The 22,982-nt window shown below is 39.4% G+C and overlaps 1 protein-coding gene across 4 annotated transcripts in view; it reads left to right on the forward strand.

Moving 5' to 3' along the window:
• Positions 1–22,982, forward strand: part of LOC137641326 (next to BRCA1 gene 1 protein-like) — a 337,633-nt gene that overhangs the window by 275,772 nt on the left and 38,879 nt on the right. For all 4 annotated transcript variants that reach the window (XM_068373763.1, XM_068373760.1, XM_068373761.1 and 1 more), the window contains one exon: positions 21,844–22,005. In XM_068373763.1, the coding sequence (XP_068229864.1) occupies positions 21,844–22,005 (162 nt within the window). The remainder of the gene's footprint in view (positions 1–21,843; positions 22,006–22,982) is intronic.

Here is a 22,982-nt window from a genome sequence, read left to right on the forward strand (position 1 = left end):
CAGTTGGAGGTCAGCATCTTCATAATCCATGCTTTTTGATTATGCATCCAGTACACGGGAAGGAGATTCTTATTTTTATTTTTCAAAGCGCGAGGATTTTTCGACTTATAAATAAGCCCCGGCTTTAACAAAAATCCAGCAGCATTGCCACACATCACGAGGGTAACGCGATCCTTGAATGCCTTAAAGCCAGAGGCTTTGGCTTCCTCTTTGAACAGGAAAGTTCGCGACGGCATTCTCTTCCAAAACAAGCCAGTCTCATCCATATTAAAGACTTGTTCCGGCTTGTATCCACCTTCGGCGATAATATTCTTGAACGTCTGGTTCACGTAAGTTTCAGCAGCGGCAGTGTCAGCGGAAGCAGACTCCCCATGCAGGGAAACCCTTTTCAGGGCGAAGCGTTTCTGAAACTTCGCGAACCATCCTTTGCTTGCGGAAAAACGTTTCTGAGGCTGGGAATCAGTGGATGTCCCTGGTTGAGGATCATCTGCATCATCATCATCTTCAGCATGGTTGCCGTCGTCGTCTTTAGGTTCCTTTGCAGCAAAATTCTCATATAAACTCAAAGCCTTTGTTTGGATGGTGTTCGTATCCAACGCTATGTTCTTCTTCCGGCAGTCGGCAATCCACACAGCTAAAGCACCTTCCATGCGTACGATCGTTTTATTACGCGTTGTAACGACTCGCTTCGCTGATCTGCTAAAGGTGATTGCAGCCGTCTTTCTAATGTTCGCCTCGTCCTTTTTGATATAGCGAACGGTGGATTCGTTGATGCCAAAATGGCGGCCGGCGGCCGCGTAACTTCTACCATCTTTTAACATGTAGAGAAGCGTAACCTTCTCAGCTATCGTCATCATCCTTCGGTGGCGTTTAGGCTCACTACCAGCCTTAAGAGAAGCAGAACGCTTGGGAGCCATTACAGTAGGATTTACGTACAGTACTGTAACAAAAAGTTCAACTTAAATAGGTCGCACACAGCACAGATTAAACTTCACAAACTTAAGAACGTCTACTCAGCGATACGCGGTAACAGAGAGTGAACGATCCAGCCCCGCGAGAACTTTGATGCTGCGGGTAGAAGATGCGGGCAAAACACCAATCACAGGCTAGATAACAAAACTTGAGTTCTGATTCGTCATCTATCAGCGCTTGAACCAATCACAACCCGTCTTACAGTACTATGATGCTTTGGTTACCTACTCATAGAAGATGCCCCGCGCATACTGAACGTACGTAGATTAAGTACAATACCGTAATAATAATAAATAATGATAATAATACTGTACAGTAATAATAATAATAATAATGATAATAATAATAACAATAATAATTTTATTAACAACAACAACAATAATAATAATAATAACAATAATAATAAAAATTTACGTACGCTATTTTACGCCTCTCTCTCTCTCTCTCTCTCTCTCTCTCTCTCTCTCTCTCGTACGCTTATTCGAAATGTGATTTTTGCAACAAAGAATATTATTGGATGCAGTACTGTACTACGTACGTATACATACAAAAGATTCATGGAAAAGAAGCACATCCATTACAGTACACACCATTCTAATATGGTATGACTGCATCTGATTTGCGTTTCATGTTCGATTTAATTTTACTACGTACTGAATTATCGTATGATCACATTCTCTTTTCGTGTTTTATTTCTTTCTGTGCTGAATTATATATCATATGTAATGCAATGAACAATCAGTAAGAGCAGATATTACTAATTACAGTATTAATGGAATTACAGGTAACAAAATATCGTATTTGGGGGTCTTCAGATTTCGCGGTATTTTCGAATTTTCCGGAAAATCCGCGATATGTATATATATATGGGTTATGGAAAAACCCCGCGAAGTGGTGAATCCGCGATTGTCGAACCGCGAAGTAGCGAGGGTTCACTGTACGTGGAATGGTTTCCATACCTTCTGCAACACCTGACGGAGGTCCCGAGAGAACTCCTTCCACGACGCGAGCTATTCAAACAACCACACGCCAACATCTTTCACAAAGCCGTAGCTTCGCTTCAGCTTCACACCTGGAGACTATCCAGCATCTCCTCGCAGAGAGAGGATTTTTGCAACAAGTTGCGGAAAGGATGTCTGGACACCTGCGAAGGTCATCCGCAGGGGTCTACCAGGCAAAGTGGAGAGTTTTCTGTAGTTGGTGTCGTGGAAGGGGTATCTCTCCACTCGATGCCACTATTCCAGCAATAGCGGAGTTCTTCGTGTATTTGCGAGAAGAAATGTGCCTTTCAGTCTCGGCAGTGAAAGGCTATCGCTCAGCCTTAAGTCTCGCCTTTAGGCTCAAAGGAGTGGACATTTCTTCTTCGCTGGAACTTTCCTTACTCATACGAAGCTATGAACTTACCTGCCCTCAGTCGGAAGTGAGACCTCCTCCATGGAACGTGGTTCGAGTTCTCAGGTCTCTGAAGAGACCTCCCTTCGAACCATTACGCCAGGCTTCAGATCGCCACCTAACTTGGAAGACGGTGTTCCTACTTGCGTTGGCTTCGGCCAAACGAGTTGGGGAACTGCATGGTCTCTCGTATGACATCGCCCATTCAAGGGGATGGGGGGAGGTAACGTTCAGATTCGTCCCTTAGTTTGTAGCTAAGAGTGCCAGACCCTCGGTTTGACTCTTTCCGGATTTTGAGTCTTCGTTCCGTAACAGATGACCCAGACCATTTCCTACTGTGCCCAGTAAGGAGTCTGAGGCTCTATCTTAAGAGAACAGCTGCAATTCGTCCTCAAGTGCAAGCATTGTTTGTAAGCATTGGGAGGACAAAGAGGAGAGTCACCAAGAATACCATCTAAGCTTGGATTCGTAGGGTAATCCATCATTCCCTGAATCCCGACCCTCCTCCGTTACGTTGCCCTAGAGCACATGATGTCAGGGGCATAGCTACGTCCCTGGCCTTCAAAAAGAACTACTCGGTGACGCAGGTTCTACAAGCAGGGGTGTGGAAGCGTCAGACGACCTTCACAGCCCACTACCTGCAAGACGTGACCCACAGGAGGCTCGATACGTTCTCTATCGGCCCTTTGGTGGCTGCACAACAGCTGGTTTAAACCTCAGGCTCCTTAATGGACAGGTAGCAGAGGGTTGAGGGCATTGTTACCCGGTTTTAGTCTGCATGAATGAAAAGGTATGTCTGGCCCTTATTCTTTTCTTCATCCTCCCCTCTCGTTGAAAGCAGCATCCTGGGTTCTCTGCACAGCTGACCTCAAACCACTGCAGGTAAACCATGTTCCCTTGTGTTCCTAGTATTAAGCTAATACTGTCACGTCGTCATACCCTGACGAGGTGGTATTGGGAGAGTCCTAGCCTTAAATTCCATCTAAAGAACTTCAGGTCAACCCCCTAGGACGTTTCACACTTCATTCCTCCACACACAGCTTACGTAGGCCGCAGCCCTTGCAGAGCAAGGTGCTAGCGAGGTGCAGGGACTCCTTATCGTTGAGTACCAACACATTCAGATACTGAGTCCCCGGGCAAAAAGCCAAAAGTCAGTAATGGCTGGGACTTACCACCCTACCTAAGGGTTGAGTCACCCATGTTAAATAGCGTAGTTTGTATTTCAGTTATGGAACAAATGACAAATTCGTAGATAATTTGTATTTTTCCTAACTATGCAAACCTTAGCTATTTAATCAAACTTGCCCGCCAGCCCTGTCCCCTGTGAAGTCCTACCTCTAAGTAAAGAGAAGCTCAGCACAGGTGTGTGAGGAGGGGGGGGGGTTAGTATACTACCCCTCCCTACCCCCGGTAAACCCTCGTTGAGATTCTAATGGCTCGTCATTTCAGCTACGCCGAAAGTAATTACCCATATTAAATAGCTAAGGTTTTTATAGTTAGGAAAAACACAAATTATCTACGAATTTGTCATTTTACATTTGGTAGTACATACATACATACATATACCAAGGCACTTCCCCCAATTTTGGGGATTAGCTGACATCAAACAAATGAAAAAAAAAGGGGGACCTCTCCTCTCTACGTTCCTCCCAGCCCGACGAGGGACTTCACCGAGTTTGGCTGGTACTGATAGGGTGCCACAGCCCACCCTCCCCCATTATCCACCACAGATGAAGTTTCATAACGCTGAATCCCCTACTGCTGCTACCTCCGCGGTCATCCAAGGCACCGGGGGAAGCAGCAGGGCCTACCGGAACTGCGTCACAATCACTCGCCATTCATTCCTGTTTCTAGCACGCTCTCTTGATAGTGTGGTCATTAATTCAAAAGAAGTTAATCTTGCCCTTCCAATGACCTAATAAAGGCAACCTTTCAAGACTCTAATTAACCTTTCCTAGGCAGCTTCTACCCAAGCTGAATATAAAGGGATGCTAATATGCTTTATTTGACACTTCTCCATTTATTTAGGAACTCATTTGATTTTAAAGAAGTTTCCAAAATGTTACCTCCTTTAATAAATGTTTTAGCATTATCACTATAAAGATATTGAGGAATGGAGTACATATTACAAAATCTCTGGAAAGCCAGAATAAAATTTCTTGTGGACATATCTGGTAACAGTTCAAAATGCACTGCTCTTATATTCAAACAAGTGAATACCAAACCAAACATTTTGACTGTTCCTCCACTTATGTCATCTTTAACCCAGAAATGTCCAGTATAATCTATTCCTACATGATCAAAGGGCTTTACTAAATTCATATGATGCTTAGGCATGTCAACTACTTTTGGATATTTATAAGTCAGAGCATTATACTTTTGACATACAATACAATTCCTTATTTCAGTCTTAATTGCCACTAACCCTTTAGAAATCCAAAATCCTTGTTCCCTAGGAAAATTTAAGGTAGTACCAGTACCCAAATGTTGCACCTTTTCATGACAATAATTAATTATTAAAGATGTAAATTTATGCACTTTTGGAAGCAACACAGGATTATAAACATTATAATCAAAATATAAGCACTTAGCAATCCTTCCTCTAGACCTTAATATGTCATCTTCATCTATAAATAGATTTAATTTAGAGACTAGAGAAGGAACACATTTTTTGTGATGTTACTTCTTTTTTCAGGAATTCTATTTCCTTAGAGAAACATTCACTTTGAGCTATTTTGATTCAATACTTTTTGGCCCTTTACTTTGCATAAAGGTCTGAAGAAATAACTAGTGAATTTGACAAGCCTTTCATAATTAGAAAATTTATTTATATTTAAAAAGCCAGTGTTTACTTTCACTATTTCCACATAATTTACATTCTTTTAACCTTGTTGTGGAGACAAACTCATTAAAAGATATTTAGGCCACCTATCAGTTTCCATAAGTGTAAGTAGACATTTTAAAGCTAAAATCACCCCCATCAATTCTAAAGAGGGGGCACACTATGCTCGTTTCCCTTTCTCAAAGGAGCCAATTTTGATTTAGCAAACAAAAAAGAGCTTTGGTTGTCATCAGAACATGCATTCATTACAAAACCATAAGCTTTAGTTGAGCTGTCACAAAATACTTGAAGCCCGTAGGGTTTTTGTTCATTTAAAGCCTGACGATGAAAAGACAACTCTGACAGCATTTCTAAATCTTTACTTATGCTTTTCATCTCATTTGTTATCTCTTTTGGTACTTTTTTTTTTATCCCATTCTACTTCTAATTTCCATACTTTTCTCATTAATACCCTCCCTCTTATACTTACTGGCAAGGTAAAATTCAGTGGATCAAAAACTTTAGAGATCTGAGACAAAACTTTTCTTTTAGTGTCAGCTGCAGCTTCCACACTACAAGGTGCCAGACTTAAAGTATCACTATTTACATTATACCTATAACCTAAAACTTTCTCTTCTATACAATTATGTTCAAATAGCCTTCCTTCGGCCTCCATGGTTTTCCTTAATTCAAGTGAATTAGAATTCCATGACCTCAAAGTAAATCCTCCTTCTTGCATTCTTGATGAACAAAGACTATGTAATTCCTGTAATTCACCAATATTATGGCCTGTGATTATTAAATTATCTACATAAAAATTATCTAAAATTTCTCGACACTTATCCTCAGGATACATCTTAGCATGGTGCTTCATCACATAATTAAGAATGAAAGATGAAGATGTATAACCAAAAACTATGGTCTTATATCTATAATATACTAATTTACTTCTTCTTTTCCAGAAAAAACAAAATCTGTTCATATCTTATTCTTCTGAAAGTTTTATCATTAAAAATGCCTGTTTAATATCACTTAGCATAACATACTCATTTGTTCTAAGATAAAATAATAATTTCAAAATATAACCCATTAAATCTATTCCTGAGTATGCAGCTTTATTTAGTGAAGGCAACTCTTTATTAGTCTTTAACGAACAATTGAAAACCGGTATTATTTTAGTCGTTACTTGTTCATTTGTTCTTATTACGGGCCTATGTGGTATCCAAGTATAATTATCATAATCAGAAGGTGATACATTTATTGGGGGCAGTTAAGGGAGTAGTGAAAAATAGAGGGTTGGGCATGAATGTAAAGAGAGTTCTGTATGAGAAAGTTATTGTACCGACTGTGATGTATGGATTGGAGTTGTGGGGAATGAAAGTGACAGAGAGACAGAAATTGAATGTGTTTGAGATGAAATGTCTAAGGAGTATGGCTGGTGTAGCTCGAGTAGATAGGGTTATGAACGAAGTAGTGAGGTTGAGAAGGGGTGTAAGAAATGAGTTAGCAGCTAGAGTGGATATGAAAGTGTTAAGGTGGTTTGGCCATGTTGAGAGAATGGAAAATGGCTGTCTGCTGAAGAAGGTGATGAATGCAAGAGTTGATGGGAGAAGTATTAGAGGAAGGCCAAGGTTTGGGTGGATGGATGGAGTAAAGGAAGCTCTGGGGATAGGAGGATAGATGTGAGAGAGGCAAGAGAGCGTGCTAGAAATAGGAATGAATGGCGAGCGATTGTGACGCAGTTCCGGTAGGCTCTGCTGCTTCCTCCGGTGCCTTGGAAGACCGCGGAGGTAACAGCTGTAGGGGATTCAGCGTTATGAAGCTTGATCTGTGGTGGATGACGGGAGGGTGGGCTGTGGCACCCCTAGCAGTACCAGCCGAACTCGGTTGAGTCCCTTGTCAGGCTGGGAGGAACGTAGAGAGGAGAGGTCTCCTTTTCTGTTTCATTTGTTTGATGTCGGCTACCCCCCAAAATTGGGGGAAATGCCTTGGTATATCTATGTATTTATGATTCCATCTTTTAATTGTTTATTAAAAACTTCCTCATATTTACTTAATAGTCCCATCCTATTAAGGTGTTCCATTGTTCTATCCAAAACCTTAAGGGCTATAAAATGTTTAGAAGGCACTTAAGAAATTTTTTCAGGGTACCAAGGTAATTTAACATGATCATAACCCTCCCTCAAACTAATACATACATACATATACCAAGGCACTTCCCCCAATTTTGGGGGGTAGCCGACATCAAACAAATGAAACAAAAAAGGGGACCCATTATCCACTACAGATGAAGCTTCATAATGCTGAACCCCCTACAAACTAATACCTTCTTGGAAATTTTCTATCTGATGTTTATCAAATGAGACCAGCTCCTTATTATTAGTTTTAATACCCATAGATTCAAAACTAAACAGATTTTCCAGCCCATTATCTACTTTACTTTCAGACAAAATATGTTCCAATGTATTAAAATATGATTTAAGATGATCCATAATTAAGTTAACCATAGTTTTGGTCTTGTTACTAAGTTGCTTTGCCTTTGTCTGAGTTTCAAACAAGGACTTTCTTTGATGAGAATTAAGAAAGTTTAATGCTTTTCCTACTGGGCTACCGTTCCATTCAATATGAAACAAAAACCACCACCACATTTCTGAATGGACAAAGAGAAATACAGAATTATATCCATACCTATCAGCATATCTACTTCTATTAATTCATGATTTCTTTCCTCATAAAAGGTTTCATCAGCCAAACTTTTATTCTCTGATTTCAATCTATCTATTATCTGGCTCATACCTGGCACTTCATAGGAAATATTCATCTCTTCATCTATTAATAAAGGCACGAATGCTAATCTGTTTCCTATCTGGATACCAGTTGACATTTGTTTGAATTGTTTAGTTTCTTGACCTATATATGTATGCACTTCATGTTCCAATTCATGTAAACTTTCATATTCTTAACACACATGTTTGGAAACATGTTTGACTATATAAGACCTTTGACTACCACAATCCACCAGAGCCCTTACTTTACGGCATCTCTTTCCATTCTTCAACTCTAGGGTCATTGTTGGTAAAATATTACTGATATCGATATTTCTGGAAGCATAGCACAAATTTACTCTAGCATTAGTCTCAGTAGTTTTTTCTTGATTAGGGCACAAAGGTGTTATATATGCTCTCTTTTCTTGCAAATCAAACATTTAAACCTCATCATACCTTTTTTTCCATAACATTCAGATTCTTTGTGACCCGAACCAGCACACCTAGTACACAGAGATAATTCTATTATTCTGGCTAATGTAGACTCATAGGTTAAATAAGTTTCACACTTTCCTAAAGAGTGTCCAACAGAAAAGAATAATTTGCAAGGACTTTTAACAATTTGCGACTACCTCAGTGTCAAAATTTTGTACTGTGGGAATTTTTTCCTCTACTTCATTTGCCTGCACTACTGATGGACTACTGCCATTTGGATTTTTACTGTCTCTGTACAACTTTTTATTCACTGATGTAGTTCTACTTAAAGTTTTCAAAGCTTCCTTATAGTTGGAAAATATTTCTGACAAGGTAAGATATTATTAGATTTTATTTATCAACTCCTTCACTACTACTTTAGGGAGCTTACTCATTATCAAATGACTCACAAGAATATTACCAGCAGAACCCTCTTCCAAGAAATCTACATTATAATGCTGCAATTCATATAAATAAGATCTAACCTCTGCTATAAAATAGTTAACATTGGAAAACTCGAGATCATTATCATCACTAGGGACAGCTTTTAATATATTTTTTAGTGTTTCATCTATTATGAAATTCTTATCTAAGAATTCATCAGTCAGCAAATCTAATTCTACTCCATAATTTTTATCAGTAATAGACAAATGTGATACTTTTTAGTGCATACCCCTTTAAGGAACCAACCAGATACGATAATTTAGCTGAAGCTGATAAGTGTTTTCTAGAACCAATTACATTATTAAACTGATTCAAGAAATTATGAAAAGCAAATTTATCCTTCTCTTTGTCAGTAAAAGTACCACAAGTTAAAGTAGGAGGTTTACCATCACTCATACAATCACAGAAACCTTTTACAGAAATGCCAACACTTTCATCTCTTTTTTTTTTTAATCAAATAATCTTCATAAGCATCTAATTTTAATGAAACATTAATTTTGTATTGAGCTTGATCATCTCTTTCATTATTAAAACACTGTTCATCTCTGATTCCTAATTCAGTTTTTTCCATTATCAAATTAATTCATTGCATTCATTTACTTTACTCAATTCCAATTCCACTTCACTTACTTTCTTTATACACAAAGATGAATGCAGTGTTTCAGTATCATGCAATTCCTGCAACTTTTTACAATACATGGTGATTTTTCGTTTACGAGTGGCACTTTTACTCCTCAAAACTTTTAAGTTTTACTTTAACCTTATTCAATGGCAACTTTAGTGGGTGTTCACTAAGATAATCCAATAATTCACTGCTACTTGCCATAATGCAAAGCAAAAAAAAAAAAATTGAAGGTGATTAAAATTATATAAAATTAATTTTAAAATTACAGTTCAACATTGAGGTCGACTCAACCCTGCCCTTTATCATTATTATATCAGTTTTCTCATCCCTAATTGACTCACACAATTCAGGATGATCCAAGAAATACTGATAGTCTTTTCCAGGGTAGGCTAGGGAATGCAAGTCAAAATTTACTTTTTACTCATTTTCCAATTCAAGGGATGAATTTTTTAACTACGAAGGAAACAAACTTCAAATCCCTAGCATAAGAATGCCCAACAACTAAAACTTTCATATTAAATCAGGGCAGGATAAGAAAATGAAATGAACATACATACATACATACATATACCAAGGCACTTCCCCCAATTTTGGGGGATAGCCAACATCAAACAAATGAAACAAAAAAGGGGACCTCTCCTCTCTACATTCCTCCCAGCCTGACAAGGGACTCACCGAGTTCGGCTGGTACTGCTAGGGTGTCACAGCCCACCCTCCCCCATTATCCACCACAGATGAAGCTTCATAACGCTAAATCCCCTACTGCTGCTACCTCCGCGGTCATCCAAGGCACCGGAGGAAGCAGCAGGGTCTACGGGAACTGCGTCACAATCGCTCGCCATTCATTTCTATTTCTAGCATGCTCTTGCCTCTCACATCTATCCTCCTATCACTCAGAGCTTTCTTCACTCCATCCATCCACCCAAACCTTGGCCTTCCTCTTGTACTTCTCCCATCATCCTTTATGGTAAAAATTATGAATTGTCAGTGAGGATTTAAACCAAAGACAAAGAAAACTATTGAGTTTAATAAGTGAAATTATAAATGTTGAACTGCCGTTTCTCGTCTTGAGAGGAAATCACCCAAAATGCTGTCTTCGGATGTATGCACCACTTCCTCTCCACAGTAACTCATCTACCATCTGTAAAGGACCTGAAATAATAAAAGAGAATATACACCTCTTGAAAATTATCAATTTAACGTAAGAAATTAATCGACAAATCTAACGAGAAGGGAAAGAAATTCAGCGAACTAGCTTCGTGAAAACGTAAATTTTGTAAATAAACACTCGTTACTAAATAAGAAAAAAATATATTTGAATTACGTTCGAAAATGAAGCTCTATTGGTTTATAAACCAAAGGCACAAATATAATGGTAATTATAATGATAAAATCCTTTACTTTAAATTTTTTGACGTGTTGGCGACCATAATTTAAACTATAATAACCGTAAATTATATCTAAGAAACAGATCAATCCTATTGAGCCTGCATAAGGTCTCTCAACTGACTTACGTTTCTTTAGATCCTGGTCTTTCGTGGATAGATGATAAGTCCAGTTGCTCGTGTTGCCTCTCTCCGAACATGAATTCCTATCGCTCGGCCTAGGTGGAGTTTATCGCTCCATGACACTTGAAAACTTCAGGGTAAAAATGTCACAAAATCTCAAAGGTCTGGTGCCACTCCGCTCCGGACTGGTTTCTGTGCTGGTCTCTGACTCTCCCCCGCTGGGAATCTGTCTTACTGGAATCTGCCCCTCCCTGGATTCTGAACCGCTGAATATAAATACTCAAAAGGCAGAGTGAGTGGATATTTAACTGTCAAACAGTCAGTTTAAAGAACTATTCAGGCTCAATAGTAAACAAATTCGCAAATTATCCTATAGCCATAAAACAAATTACCATTAAACAAATGCCCATAGTTCCAACCACCACCAAAGTAAACAAAAGACATAAATTACTTTTCAGTACAAACAGAAATATACGAAAAGCATCAAGATATTTCTTTACATCCTTTGCTTTCATCAATTTCTTTAGCAGAGCCATTTTCCATTCTCTCAACATGGCCAAACCACCTCAACACATTCATATCCACTCCATCTGCTAACTCATTTCTTACACCCATTCTCACCCTCACTACTTCATTCCTAACCCTATCTACTCGAGATACATCAGCCATACTCCTTAGACACTTCATCTCAAACACATTCAATTTCTGTCTCTCCGTCACTTTCATTCCCCACAACCGTCGCTTTCATTCCCCACAACTCCGATCTATACATCACAGTTGGTACAATCACTTTCTCATACAGAACTCTCTTTACATTCATGCCCAACCCTCTATTTTTTACTACTCCCTTAACTGCCCCCAACACTTTGCATCCTTCATTCACTCTCTGACATACATCTGCTTCCACTCCACCATTTGCTGCAACAACAGACCCCAAGTACTTAAACTGATCCACCTCCTCAAGTAACTCTCCATTCAACATGACATTCAACCTTGCACCACCTTCCCTTCTCGTACATCTCATAACCTTACTCTTACCCACATTTACTCTCAACCTCCTCCTCTCACACACCCTTCCAAATTCTGTCACTAATCGGCCAAGCTTCTCTTCCGCGTCTGCAACCAGTACAGTATCATCCACAAACAACAACTGATTTACCTCCCATTCATGGTCTTTCTCGTTTACCAGTTTCAATCCTCGTCCAAGCACTCGAGTATTCATCTCTCTCACCACTCCATCAACATACAAGTTAAACAACCACGGCGACATCACACATCCCTGTCTCAGCCCCACTCTCAGCGGAAACCAATCGCTCACTTCATTTCCTATCCTAACACATGCTTTACTACCTTTGTAGAAACTTTTCACTGCTTGCAACAACCTTCCACCAACTCCATATAACCTCATCACATTCCACATTGCTTCCCTATCAACTCTATCATACACTTCCTCCAGATCCATAAACGCAACATACACCTCCTTACCTTTTGCTAAATATTTCTCGCATATCTGCCTAACTGTAAAAATCTGATTCATACAATCCCTACCTCTTCTAAAACCACCCTGTACTTCTAAGATTACATTCTCTGTTTTATCCTTAATCCTATTAATCAGTTACCATACACTTTTCCAACTACACTCAACAAACTAATACCCCTTGAATTACAACACTCATGCACATCTCCCTTACCCTTATATAGTGGTACAATACATGCACAAACCCAATCTACTGGTACCATTGACAACACAAAACACATATTAAACTATCTCACCAACCATTCAAGTACAGTCACACCCCCTTCCTTCAACATCTCAGCTCTCACACCATCCATACCAGATACTTTTCTTACTCTCGTTTCATCTAGTGCTCTCCTCACTTCCTCTCTTGGAATCTCTCTCTCTCATTCTCATCTCTCATCACCAGCACCTCAACACCTGCAACAGCAATTATATCTACCTTCCTATTATCCTCAAGATTCAGCAAACTTTCAAAATATTCTGCCTACCTTTTCCTTGCCTCCTCTCCTTTTAACAACGTTCCATTTCCATTTTTTACGGTCTTCAATTCTTGAACCAGCCTTCTTTACTCTCTTCACTTCTTTCCAAAACTTCTTATTCTCTTCATATGAATGACCCAATCCCTGACCCCACCTCAGGTCAGCTGCCCTCTTTGCCTCACTTACCTTGCGCTTTACTTCCACATTTTTTCTGTATCTTTCATACTTCTCTACACTATTACTCTGCAGCCATTCTTCAAAAGCCCTCTTTTTCTCTTCCACTTTTACCTTCACTCCTTCATTGCACCATTCACTGCCCATCCTCATGCTGCCTCCAACAAACTTCTTGCCACACACATCACTTGCAATCCTAACAAAATTTTCTTTTACTAACTTCCACTCCTCCTCTAAATTATCAGTTTCTCTTACTTTCACTTCGTCACATGCCATTTTCAAACTTTCTTGATATTTATTTTTTACCCCCAGTTTTTTTAGCTCATCAACCCTCACTAGCTCCCATTTACATCCACCTACTCTATCCCCCCCCCCCCCTCTTTTGCTACAACTAATTATCCTTCCACCAAAAAATGATCAGACATACCGTTAGCCATACCCCTAAATACGTGCACGTCCTTCAATCTTCCAAACATTCTTTTAGTTATCAACACATAATCCATTAATGTCCTTTCTACCACTCTTCCTTTTGCCACTCTTACCCATGTATATGTATACTTGTTTTTATCTTTCTTTTTGAAAAAGCCAGAACTTATCACCATCTCTTGCTCAACACATATCTACCAGTCTCTCACCACTCATTTTCCCCTGGTACGCTATACTTCCCAATGACACCTTCTACCTCTCCAGCACCCACTCTAACATTTAAGTCACCCATGACAACTATATAATTCCTTCTACCCCAGTACTTCTACACACCTAGTTAATTCATTCCAGAACTCATTCTGCTCTCCATCACTTTTCTCACAACCTGACCCATACGCACTGACAAATGCCCAACATTCCCTACCCTACCCAACCTAACCCTTACCCACATTAACCTAGATGATATCTCCTTCCATTCCACTACTTTACTTGTCATCCATTCACTCAGCAATAAAGCCACACCTTCTCTTGCTCTTCCCCTTTCAATCCCAGATACTCTACCAGACATTTCACCAAACTTCACTTCACCTTTCCCTTTTATCTTTCTCACACAAAGCCAATATATCCATCCTTCTATTCCTAAACATACTTCCAATCTCACTTCCTTTACTCTCTCTATCATAGTACATCCACCCACATTCAAACATCCCAAAATCCCTAATTCAATTGAACACGGGACTTACCAAACGTTCCAACATCAAATGGCCGATCGAAAACACAAGTTAGGCTAGCGACGAAAGCCCCAAGTTACCGATAAATTTCACATTATATTACTCATCTATATATACTATTATTAAAGCAAACATTTACAATAATATCTACTTAATCTCTGAAATCAAAAAGGAGCAATTTGGAAATATAAAAGAATATAATCGTAATTAACAAAAGGAACTTATTTTAGAACCAAACTTCAGAAACCAACCTGTTTGTGCTAAGGTTAAGACATATAGCTTCTATTCTCTATTACATGTTAACAAAAACAGAAAATATACTTAGCAAATTTGACTTTCCAAATTGGTGGCTCCTTGGAATATAGTATGAAGTATGGTACCTTCTTGTAATTTAAATCACTTAATTTAACTTTTGTAGAGAGAGCACTGCCTTTCGAGTGGAGGTTGGAAAACTACTGACACTGAGGGAAAAATACTCTCCCCATTTTATTTTTTCCGCGCTACCGCACACTACTAGGCTAGTTTTTTGTAAGAGCTAAACGGTAACAATCAATTATTTACGACCGTACAACTGTACTAGTACAGTAATTTAATTAACGGCATCTCTCCAATATTTATACTAATTATTTGTACTTATTTATAATATTCAATCACTATTACTTATTTATTAATTATTTATTTTTTTAATTTAAAAAGAACGAAATATACTTTACAATACTTAATTAATGTTTTTAAAAATTTAAACTTACCCGCTGGTTATATATAATAGCTTTATACTTCTGTCGGGTAGAAAAATTCAAAACTCGCACCAATCGCATAGATATGCCAGGTATACACTAGCGCCACCACGGAGCTAGGTCGAACTATCCCTCCTAGTATCAGATTTTCTTCTGCTGTCCTACTGGCAACATAGAAATCAAATTTACTCGTGTTTAACCTGGATTTTAGCAGTATTTTGGCGATGTACTCTTGTTACGGGTTTGAGCATTCGCTTATTAGGTTTTTGTTTGTTATTTTATCGCTATATTATAGCTTAAAAGGTAGGATTAAAAATTTGTCAACCTATTTTTAACTAACGAAAGCATATGGTGATAGGTAAACATCTCGCCTCATCGATGACGTCATAGTCATTTGACGTAAGCTTGAGTATGACTTGCATTTTCTTTCTTTTTCTACAAAGAATGATAAGTTAATACTATCTTACAAAGTATTTAGTTATATAAAATAAAAGGATTGTTATTTTAAGAAAATTTTTGTCCTTTTGGTATGCTTTCTTTGGATAATCTCCTATCTGTTTTAAAGATTATCTAGCGTTCATTTTTATTTATGCTACGCAGTCCCCAGTCTATCATTACAGTATTACTCTTTGTATCGATATTTATAAAAAGTAAATTTTTCTTTAAAAACTAAGTTTTTAAGTTATATTAGATAAAAGGAATATGTAATTTTCCAATTATATTGGTCCTTTTAGTATTTTTTCTTTAGCTATTCTGTTTACAAAGATAAAAGAGAATAAGCGTTCAGTTAATTTTTATACGACGTAGTATTCATGACAATCGATATAGTCTCACGATTCTTTGTATCGTTGTTTACTTGTTCGTTTTTGGAATACTAAATTTTTTCGTATAATATTTATAAATGTTCCAATTGTTAAATGTGACTTCGTCTTTTATTGGAACCCCTTAATATTAAGGGTTGGTTTAAATATGTAGATATATTCTTTATTCCTATATCTATTTATGTAATATGTTAATGTTTTATATTAAATATTTTGTTACATTTTATATGGAATTCAGTGCCTATTGCATTCCCGTTCAAGCCCTTGACAGAATAGTAAGTTTTCCTTTTACGGGCGTGTATACTTTTGGTTTTATACCAAAGAATCAAAAATGCAAATTTTTAGTGCTAAATTAGTGCAGTGAATTTTATTCAATACAGTAGAGGGTGCTTCTGTTCGGACCTGTCGTTATCCTAGCCTTAGACCTCTTTCAAGCTCCCGGACCCATGGGAGAAGTAAAGTCGAGCGGCGAAGGGAAGCGAGAGGTGTAGCCTGGCGCTTACCATCTTGTAAGACCCGAGCAGTAGTCCCCTCGAGCATTTTCTGTTGACGATCCCCAGAACGCTCGCCCTCGCCGTAGGTAAGGCGAGGTAAAAGTGTTTTCTAACTTTAAACGATATCGCGTATCAGGTGCGAAGCTGAAAACAAAATTAAAATCATTCTTGACAGGTAATGAGCATTTAATGTTCTTACTTCTTAAAAAGAGCTGAACTTGATGGCACGTGCCAAGCAGTTGAGCATGATGGCGCTTGCCAGGTGGCTGAGCATGGCGCCTCGTGCCAAGCTGAACGTGGCGGCTCACGCCAAGCTGAACGTGTCGCCTCGCGCCAAGCTGAGCGTGACCCTTCGCGCTAAGCTGAGCATGTCGCCTCCCTCCAAGCTTAACGAGACGCCTCGCACCAAGCTGAGCATGACAACAACAGAGTGTTGGTCATCTAGCTTTCACTAGACGCGATCGGCATAGCTCCGAGCGTCTGAATCGCAAGCGTTATTGTTCTGAAAGTCACGTGGCGCCAAGCGGCGTCAAGAGCTTGCATGACAAAGTAGAACTTGATGTCTACATGACCATGCGTCTAGCGTTGGAACTTTGTTACGCCCGGTGCTATATTAAGAAATAATTATTAACTAGAAAGATATGTTCTCAGACCAAGGCCTGCTTGAACTAATTCTTGGTTGGGAGAGCTAGAATTAAACCTCTAAAGCATTGAGGTCAGAATTTAGATCCTTAAGGAGTTGACTCCTAGGAAACAAGACATCTCTACCTAGGTTAGAGACTTGCAGGAGGAAGGGAGTGACTATCAGAAACTCCTGAGAGTTTTCTGAAGAGTTTCCATTTTATTTTGTACCTGCTGCTCCTCGTTCCGCTTTCAGAGTTTTTCGCTAAGGAAGATGACAAAGGAATCTCTGTTTATCATTTTATTATTATTACTAGCCAAGCTACAACCCTAGTTGGAAAAGCAAGATGCTATAAGCCTAAGGGTTCCAATAGGGAAAGATGGCTCAGTAATGAGAAGAAATAAAGAAATAAATAAATGATGAGAATAAATTAACAATAAATTATTCTGAGAAAAGTAACAAAGTCAAAAAGACAGTGCTGATAGAGCAGTGCTTTAGCGTGTCCTCAATGCAGCATAAAGAACCTAACTGCAGATGTTGGTGCAGCAGCACGTTCAGCTGCAACAGCAGGAAGTGCATTAGTGCTTTTAAAAAGAAGGCAGTGCCCCTTTTTTGCTGTATACTGCCTGTCAGGATGTCAGAAGTTGGCAAAGCTTTAGTTCAGACTGATAAGGATCTTGTTCCTGAGTCTGGTGTACAGGCACCGCCGCTTCCGCCAGACTGTTTTCCGTCTGCTGAAATGCGGAGCGTGATGAAAGCGATGAGGAAGTCGGTTCGCGATCAAAGTTTTCTAAACCGATGTCACCTAATGTTGATCCTAGTTGGACTATGCTGCTGGCATGAAGCAACGGCTCTCATCTGTTATGCAATCTTATCAGCTTGTAGTTAGCACAGCGATGGTTCGTCATGATTCTTTTCAGGACGCGTTGTCGCACAGGCGGCCTACCAGCAGTTAATTTTGAACAGCGTGATAAGGCTTCTATATCCCATTGAGTGTCTTCTCTTGATACCAGACATCAAACGGCCAAGCGTGTCATCAAGCGTTTACCTTCCAAGCGCGGCGACGATTGCTAGGCAGCTAAGCGCGACATTGGGCGTCAAGTTGAACGTGACGTCAGCCGTCAAGCTGAACGTGACGTCGAGCAACAAGCTCGTGACGCTGAAGGTCAAACAAACCGTGACGTCCAACGTCAGTCACATACTGTTCAGGCTACGTCCAGAGGACAAAACTTCTCTATGGAGACTCGTAAGACTTTGCTTGCTGCAGTAAAGAAGGTCCACTGGATGATCTCTTTAGATCTCCAGGATGCTTACTTCTACTTCCTCATCCATCCGAACTTCAAGCTACCGGAATGTTCGTGTACGGGAGGAAGTTGTCCAGTTCTGAGTTCTTTGTTTCGGGCTAAGCACCACTCCTCAAATAGAGGGTGTGTCTTTGAGGACATATCGTTGTGTCCTATCCTTAGACCTCTGGAAGGAAGTATTCAAGTTTCGGGCCTTAGGCTTCGCCCTCACCACCGCCCCTCTAGTCTTCACAAAGATCATGATGATTGTGGCAAGCATGCTCCACTCAAGAGGCATCAGAGCCTCCTTGTACTTGGACGAGTGGCTACTAAGAGCCCCCTCACTCAATCGCTGTCTGTAGGATTTACGTCTGACAATGAGTCTGTCAGAGGAGCTAGTACTTCTGGTGAATTCAGAGAAGTCTCAATTGATCCCTTCCCAGAAGATCCTTTATTTGGGGATGGAGATTCACAGTCTGACTTTTCAGGTTTTTCCATCACCTGCAAGAATACAGCTAGCTCTCCTAAGGCTTTGTGCTTTTCTAAAGAAGGAGTTTTGTTCAGTGAGGGAGTGGATGAGTCTCCCGGGAACCCTCTCTTCACTAGAACAATTTGTATGTCTGGGGAAACTAAATTTACGACCCTTTCAGTTCCATCTCAATTGCCATTTAAGCAAAGAGGACCGCCTCGACAAGGAGAGCATTCCTCATACGGAACCGATAAAAGAGTGCCTTCGTTGGTGAACAACATAAACAGGCTCCAGGAAGGTCTCTCTTTGGAACAAAAGAGCCCAGACCTTGTGTTGTTTTCTGACGCCTCAGACTCGGGGTGGGGACCATCACTAGGAAAGTCAGAGATTTTGGGTCTGGACAAAACAACAGCTAAGTCTCCACATCAATCAAAAGGAGCTGTTAGCAGTCCTGTTGACTCTCAAGGGGTTCGAGAAGCTAGTACTGAACAAAGTAATACAAATCACTGCGGACAATACCACAGCTTTAGCCTACATAGCGAAACAAGAGGGAACGCATTCGAGGTCTCTTTACGAGTTAGCAAAAACTTTTCTCGTTTGGGTACATCAAAGAAAGATATCCCTGTTGACAAGATTCATTCAAGGGGAAAAGAATGTGAGGGCAGACAGCCTCAGCAGGAGGAATCAAGTTCTCCCCACAGTGGACACTGCATCTAGATGTATGCAAGAAACTTTGGCGGATTTGGGGCCGCCCCCTTATAGATCTATTCGCAACCTCAAAAACCAAAAGACTAGAGAATTATTGCTCCCCAGTTCCGCATCTCGAAGCGTCACACATAGACGCGTTCCTGATGGACTGGTCACACCTAGATGTGTACGCTTTCCCTCCATTCAAAGTGCTGCACAGAGTACTACAAAAGTTTGTCTCACGAGGGAACCAGATTGACGTTAATAGCCCCCTTCTGGACATCAAGAGGTTGGTTCACAGAGGTACTGGAATGAATGGTGGATGTTCCAAGAAGCTTGCCATTGAGAATAGATCTTCTCGGACAACCCCACTTGGCAAGAAACCATCTAAACCTCCCAGCTCTACATCTGACTGCCTTCAGACTATCGAAAAACTTGCAAGATCTAGTCTTGCTAGAGCAAGAAGAACTTCTACTATCAGGTTGTACCAATCCAAGTGGGAAGTTTTTAGAGCATGGTGTAAAACAAACTCGGTTTCTTCATCCAGTACCTCTATAGCTCAAATTGCCAATTTCTTTTTAGAGCTTAGAAGAAGGCACAATTTCTCCTCCTCAACCATTAAAGGGTACAGGAGTATGTTAGCAGCGGTCTTCAGGCATAGACATTTAGACCTCTCAAATAACAAGGACCTTCAGGATCTCCTTAGATCCTTTGAAACCTCTAAGAAATGTCAACAGGATTCACCAGCCTGGAATTTAGACGTGGTTTTAAAATTTCTTATGAGTGACAGATTCGAACCTTTATTTTTAGTAAGCTTAGCAACAGCTAAAAGGGTCAGTGAAGTTCATGCTTTTAGCAAAAACATTGGCTTTAGAAATGGCAAAGCTATATGCTCCCTGCAGCTTGATTTTCTAGCCAAAAATGAACGTCCTTCTCACCCATGGCCAAAATCTTTTGAAATTGCTAACCCCTCTGATTTTGTGAGTGAGGAGCTGGAGAAAGTTCTATTTAGACAGGACTAAAGGTTTAAGAGGCAGTTCAGAAGCTCTTTGGTGTGCAGTCAAAAAGCCTGCTTTACCTATGTCTAAAAACGCCAAATCATATTTCATTAAAACTTTTAATTAAAGAAGCTCACACACTGGTGAGGCAGATCTCAAGATCCTGAAAGTTAAGACTCATGAAGTTAGAGCTGTGGCAACTTCTGTGGCTTTTAAACAAAATCGTTCTCTGCAAAGTATAATGGATACAACGTTTTGGAGAAGTAAATCTGTATTCGCATCACATTATTTAAAACGTGTCCAGACTCTTTATGAGGACTGCTACGCTTTGGGTCCATTCGTAGCAGCGAATGCAGTAGTAGGTGAAGGATCTACCACTACACTCCCTTAATCCCTAGTACCCTTTTCCCCTCTTGGAACTTGTATATATTTTTATGATTGGAGGAAATTGCTAGACAATCTTCCCCAATCTTTGACTTAGTCGGGTAGTCATTTGTTCCTTGAGAGCACGTGGAACAAGGGTATTAGTTGAGGTCCTGTCAGCATAGAGGTTATTCACTGTTTGACAGCTCCTAGAGTTCTTCAGCCCCCTGGGTGGATCGCTGGTTCTCAAAGGACAGCAGACTTATTAATGCAGAGAATCATTGAAGTCAGCTTCCTTAATAGGTACAAACCCTTAAGCTAGTTTTGTTTTAAACTCTTAAGTGAAATTCCATTAATGTTGCTGTCTCTGACCCGCCACCAAGGGTGTCAATCAGCTATTATTATATAACCAGCGGTAAGTTTAAATGTTTAAAAATTATATTTTCATAATAAAATAAATTTTTGAACATACTTAGCTGGTTATATAACTTAAAATCCCACCCTCCTCCCCTTTAGAGACCTATGGGCATGGAAAATATGATACTAGGAGGGATAGTTCGACCTAGCTCCGTGGTGGCGCTAGTGTATACCTGGCATATCTATGCGATTGCTGCGAGTTTTGAATTTTTCTGCCGGACAGAAGTATAAAGCTATTGTATATAACCAGCGGGTAAGTATGTTAAAAAATTTATTCGATTATGAAAATATCATGATTAGAATTTCGCCTCTATTATTTACTAAACAAGTTCGACACATTTCCATGCCAACCCTGAAATTTCTTTCATTTTACAACAAACTATTAGTTTTATTTTATTGTTATTTTTGTTATTATCATTATTATTATTATTATTATTATTATTATTACCATTATTTTCTGCTATTGAGATGTCTTGTATAAATACAATAAAAACTTTTTTTCCTGAATATGACCTGTTAAATAAGGTTGCGTTTTATAACTTGTCAAATACGATATTTTTGATAGTTTTTAAATTGGAAAGTCATAATGCAGTGGTAGTAATTTTTACATTGAAATTAACAGAGTCTTCAGAACTTGACATTAACCTGCCCAGCTGAACCAGATGAATCCAAAGAGGAGAAAAATGAGAAGGATCTAATCACCTTTGAGGAGGAAGCAGAAGTTATTGATTCAGGTTTATCAACCCCTGAATTATTACCGAGTGTATCTCAAATGCAAGTTGTGGTAAGTTTTTTGTCACAGTCTATTTGCTAGAATGTTATTTTGACGTGCTTAGCTCAGTCTTTATGTTCATTTGTTGCAATGTGTATTTAATTTAGGAGTATATGAAGCAGTCAAAGTAATGTATTGAGAAAATACTTCACCCAAGGTTATGTCATTCCTGCTAAGCCTTAATAAGGTACTCACTAGGTTGCTACTTTGATATTGTACTTGCATTTAACTCCCCGAGGATCCGGTGATGCCCTTGGTGTGCCATCTATTATTATTATAGTTATTAATAGCTAAACTACAACACTAGTTGGAATAGCAGGATGTTATAAGCCCTAGGGCTTCAACAAGCATAGCCCTTTGAGGAAAGGAAATAAGGAAACAGAACTCTAACCTAAGACAGTGGAAGACCATGGCACAGAGGCTATGGTATTACCCACAACTAGGGAACAATTTGATTTTGGAGTGTCCTCCTAGAAGAACTGCTAACCATAGCTAAAGAGTCTCTTCTACCCTTCCCAAGTGGAAAGTAGCCACTATACAATTACATTGCAGTAGTTAATCCCTTGAATGAAGAAGATTTCTTGGTTATCTTATTGTTGTAATATGTATGGGGAAAGAATAGGCCGGACAATCCGGTGTATATGTATGCAAAGGAAAAATCACCCGTAACCAGAGAGAGATCCAATGTCGAACTATCTGGTCAGTCAAAGGACCCAGTAACTCTAGTGGTGGTATCCCCATAGGGTGATTGGTGATTTGGCCAACCTACTACCTATATTTATGTAGCTATATAAAAAATTTAATCAGCTTTCTAATGCTGTCTTCATGTTCTTTCTATATTTGTTCGTTAGTTTGTTACAATGCAAAACCTTGGCGTAAGTAGGTTGACACATGACGTCATTGCTCACCATAAAAAAGTTTGCAAGTCATGAGCTGGACAGCGTTTTTTTTTCATGGCTGGGATCACAAAAGGGTTAACACACTAGATT

The sequence above is a fragment of the Palaemon carinicauda genome, chromosome 5, assembly GCF_036898095.1.
Source record: "Palaemon carinicauda isolate YSFRI2023 chromosome 5, ASM3689809v2, whole genome shotgun sequence".
In the NCBI taxonomy this organism is placed as follows: domain Eukaryota; kingdom Metazoa; phylum Arthropoda; class Malacostraca; order Decapoda; family Palaemonidae; genus Palaemon; species Palaemon carinicauda.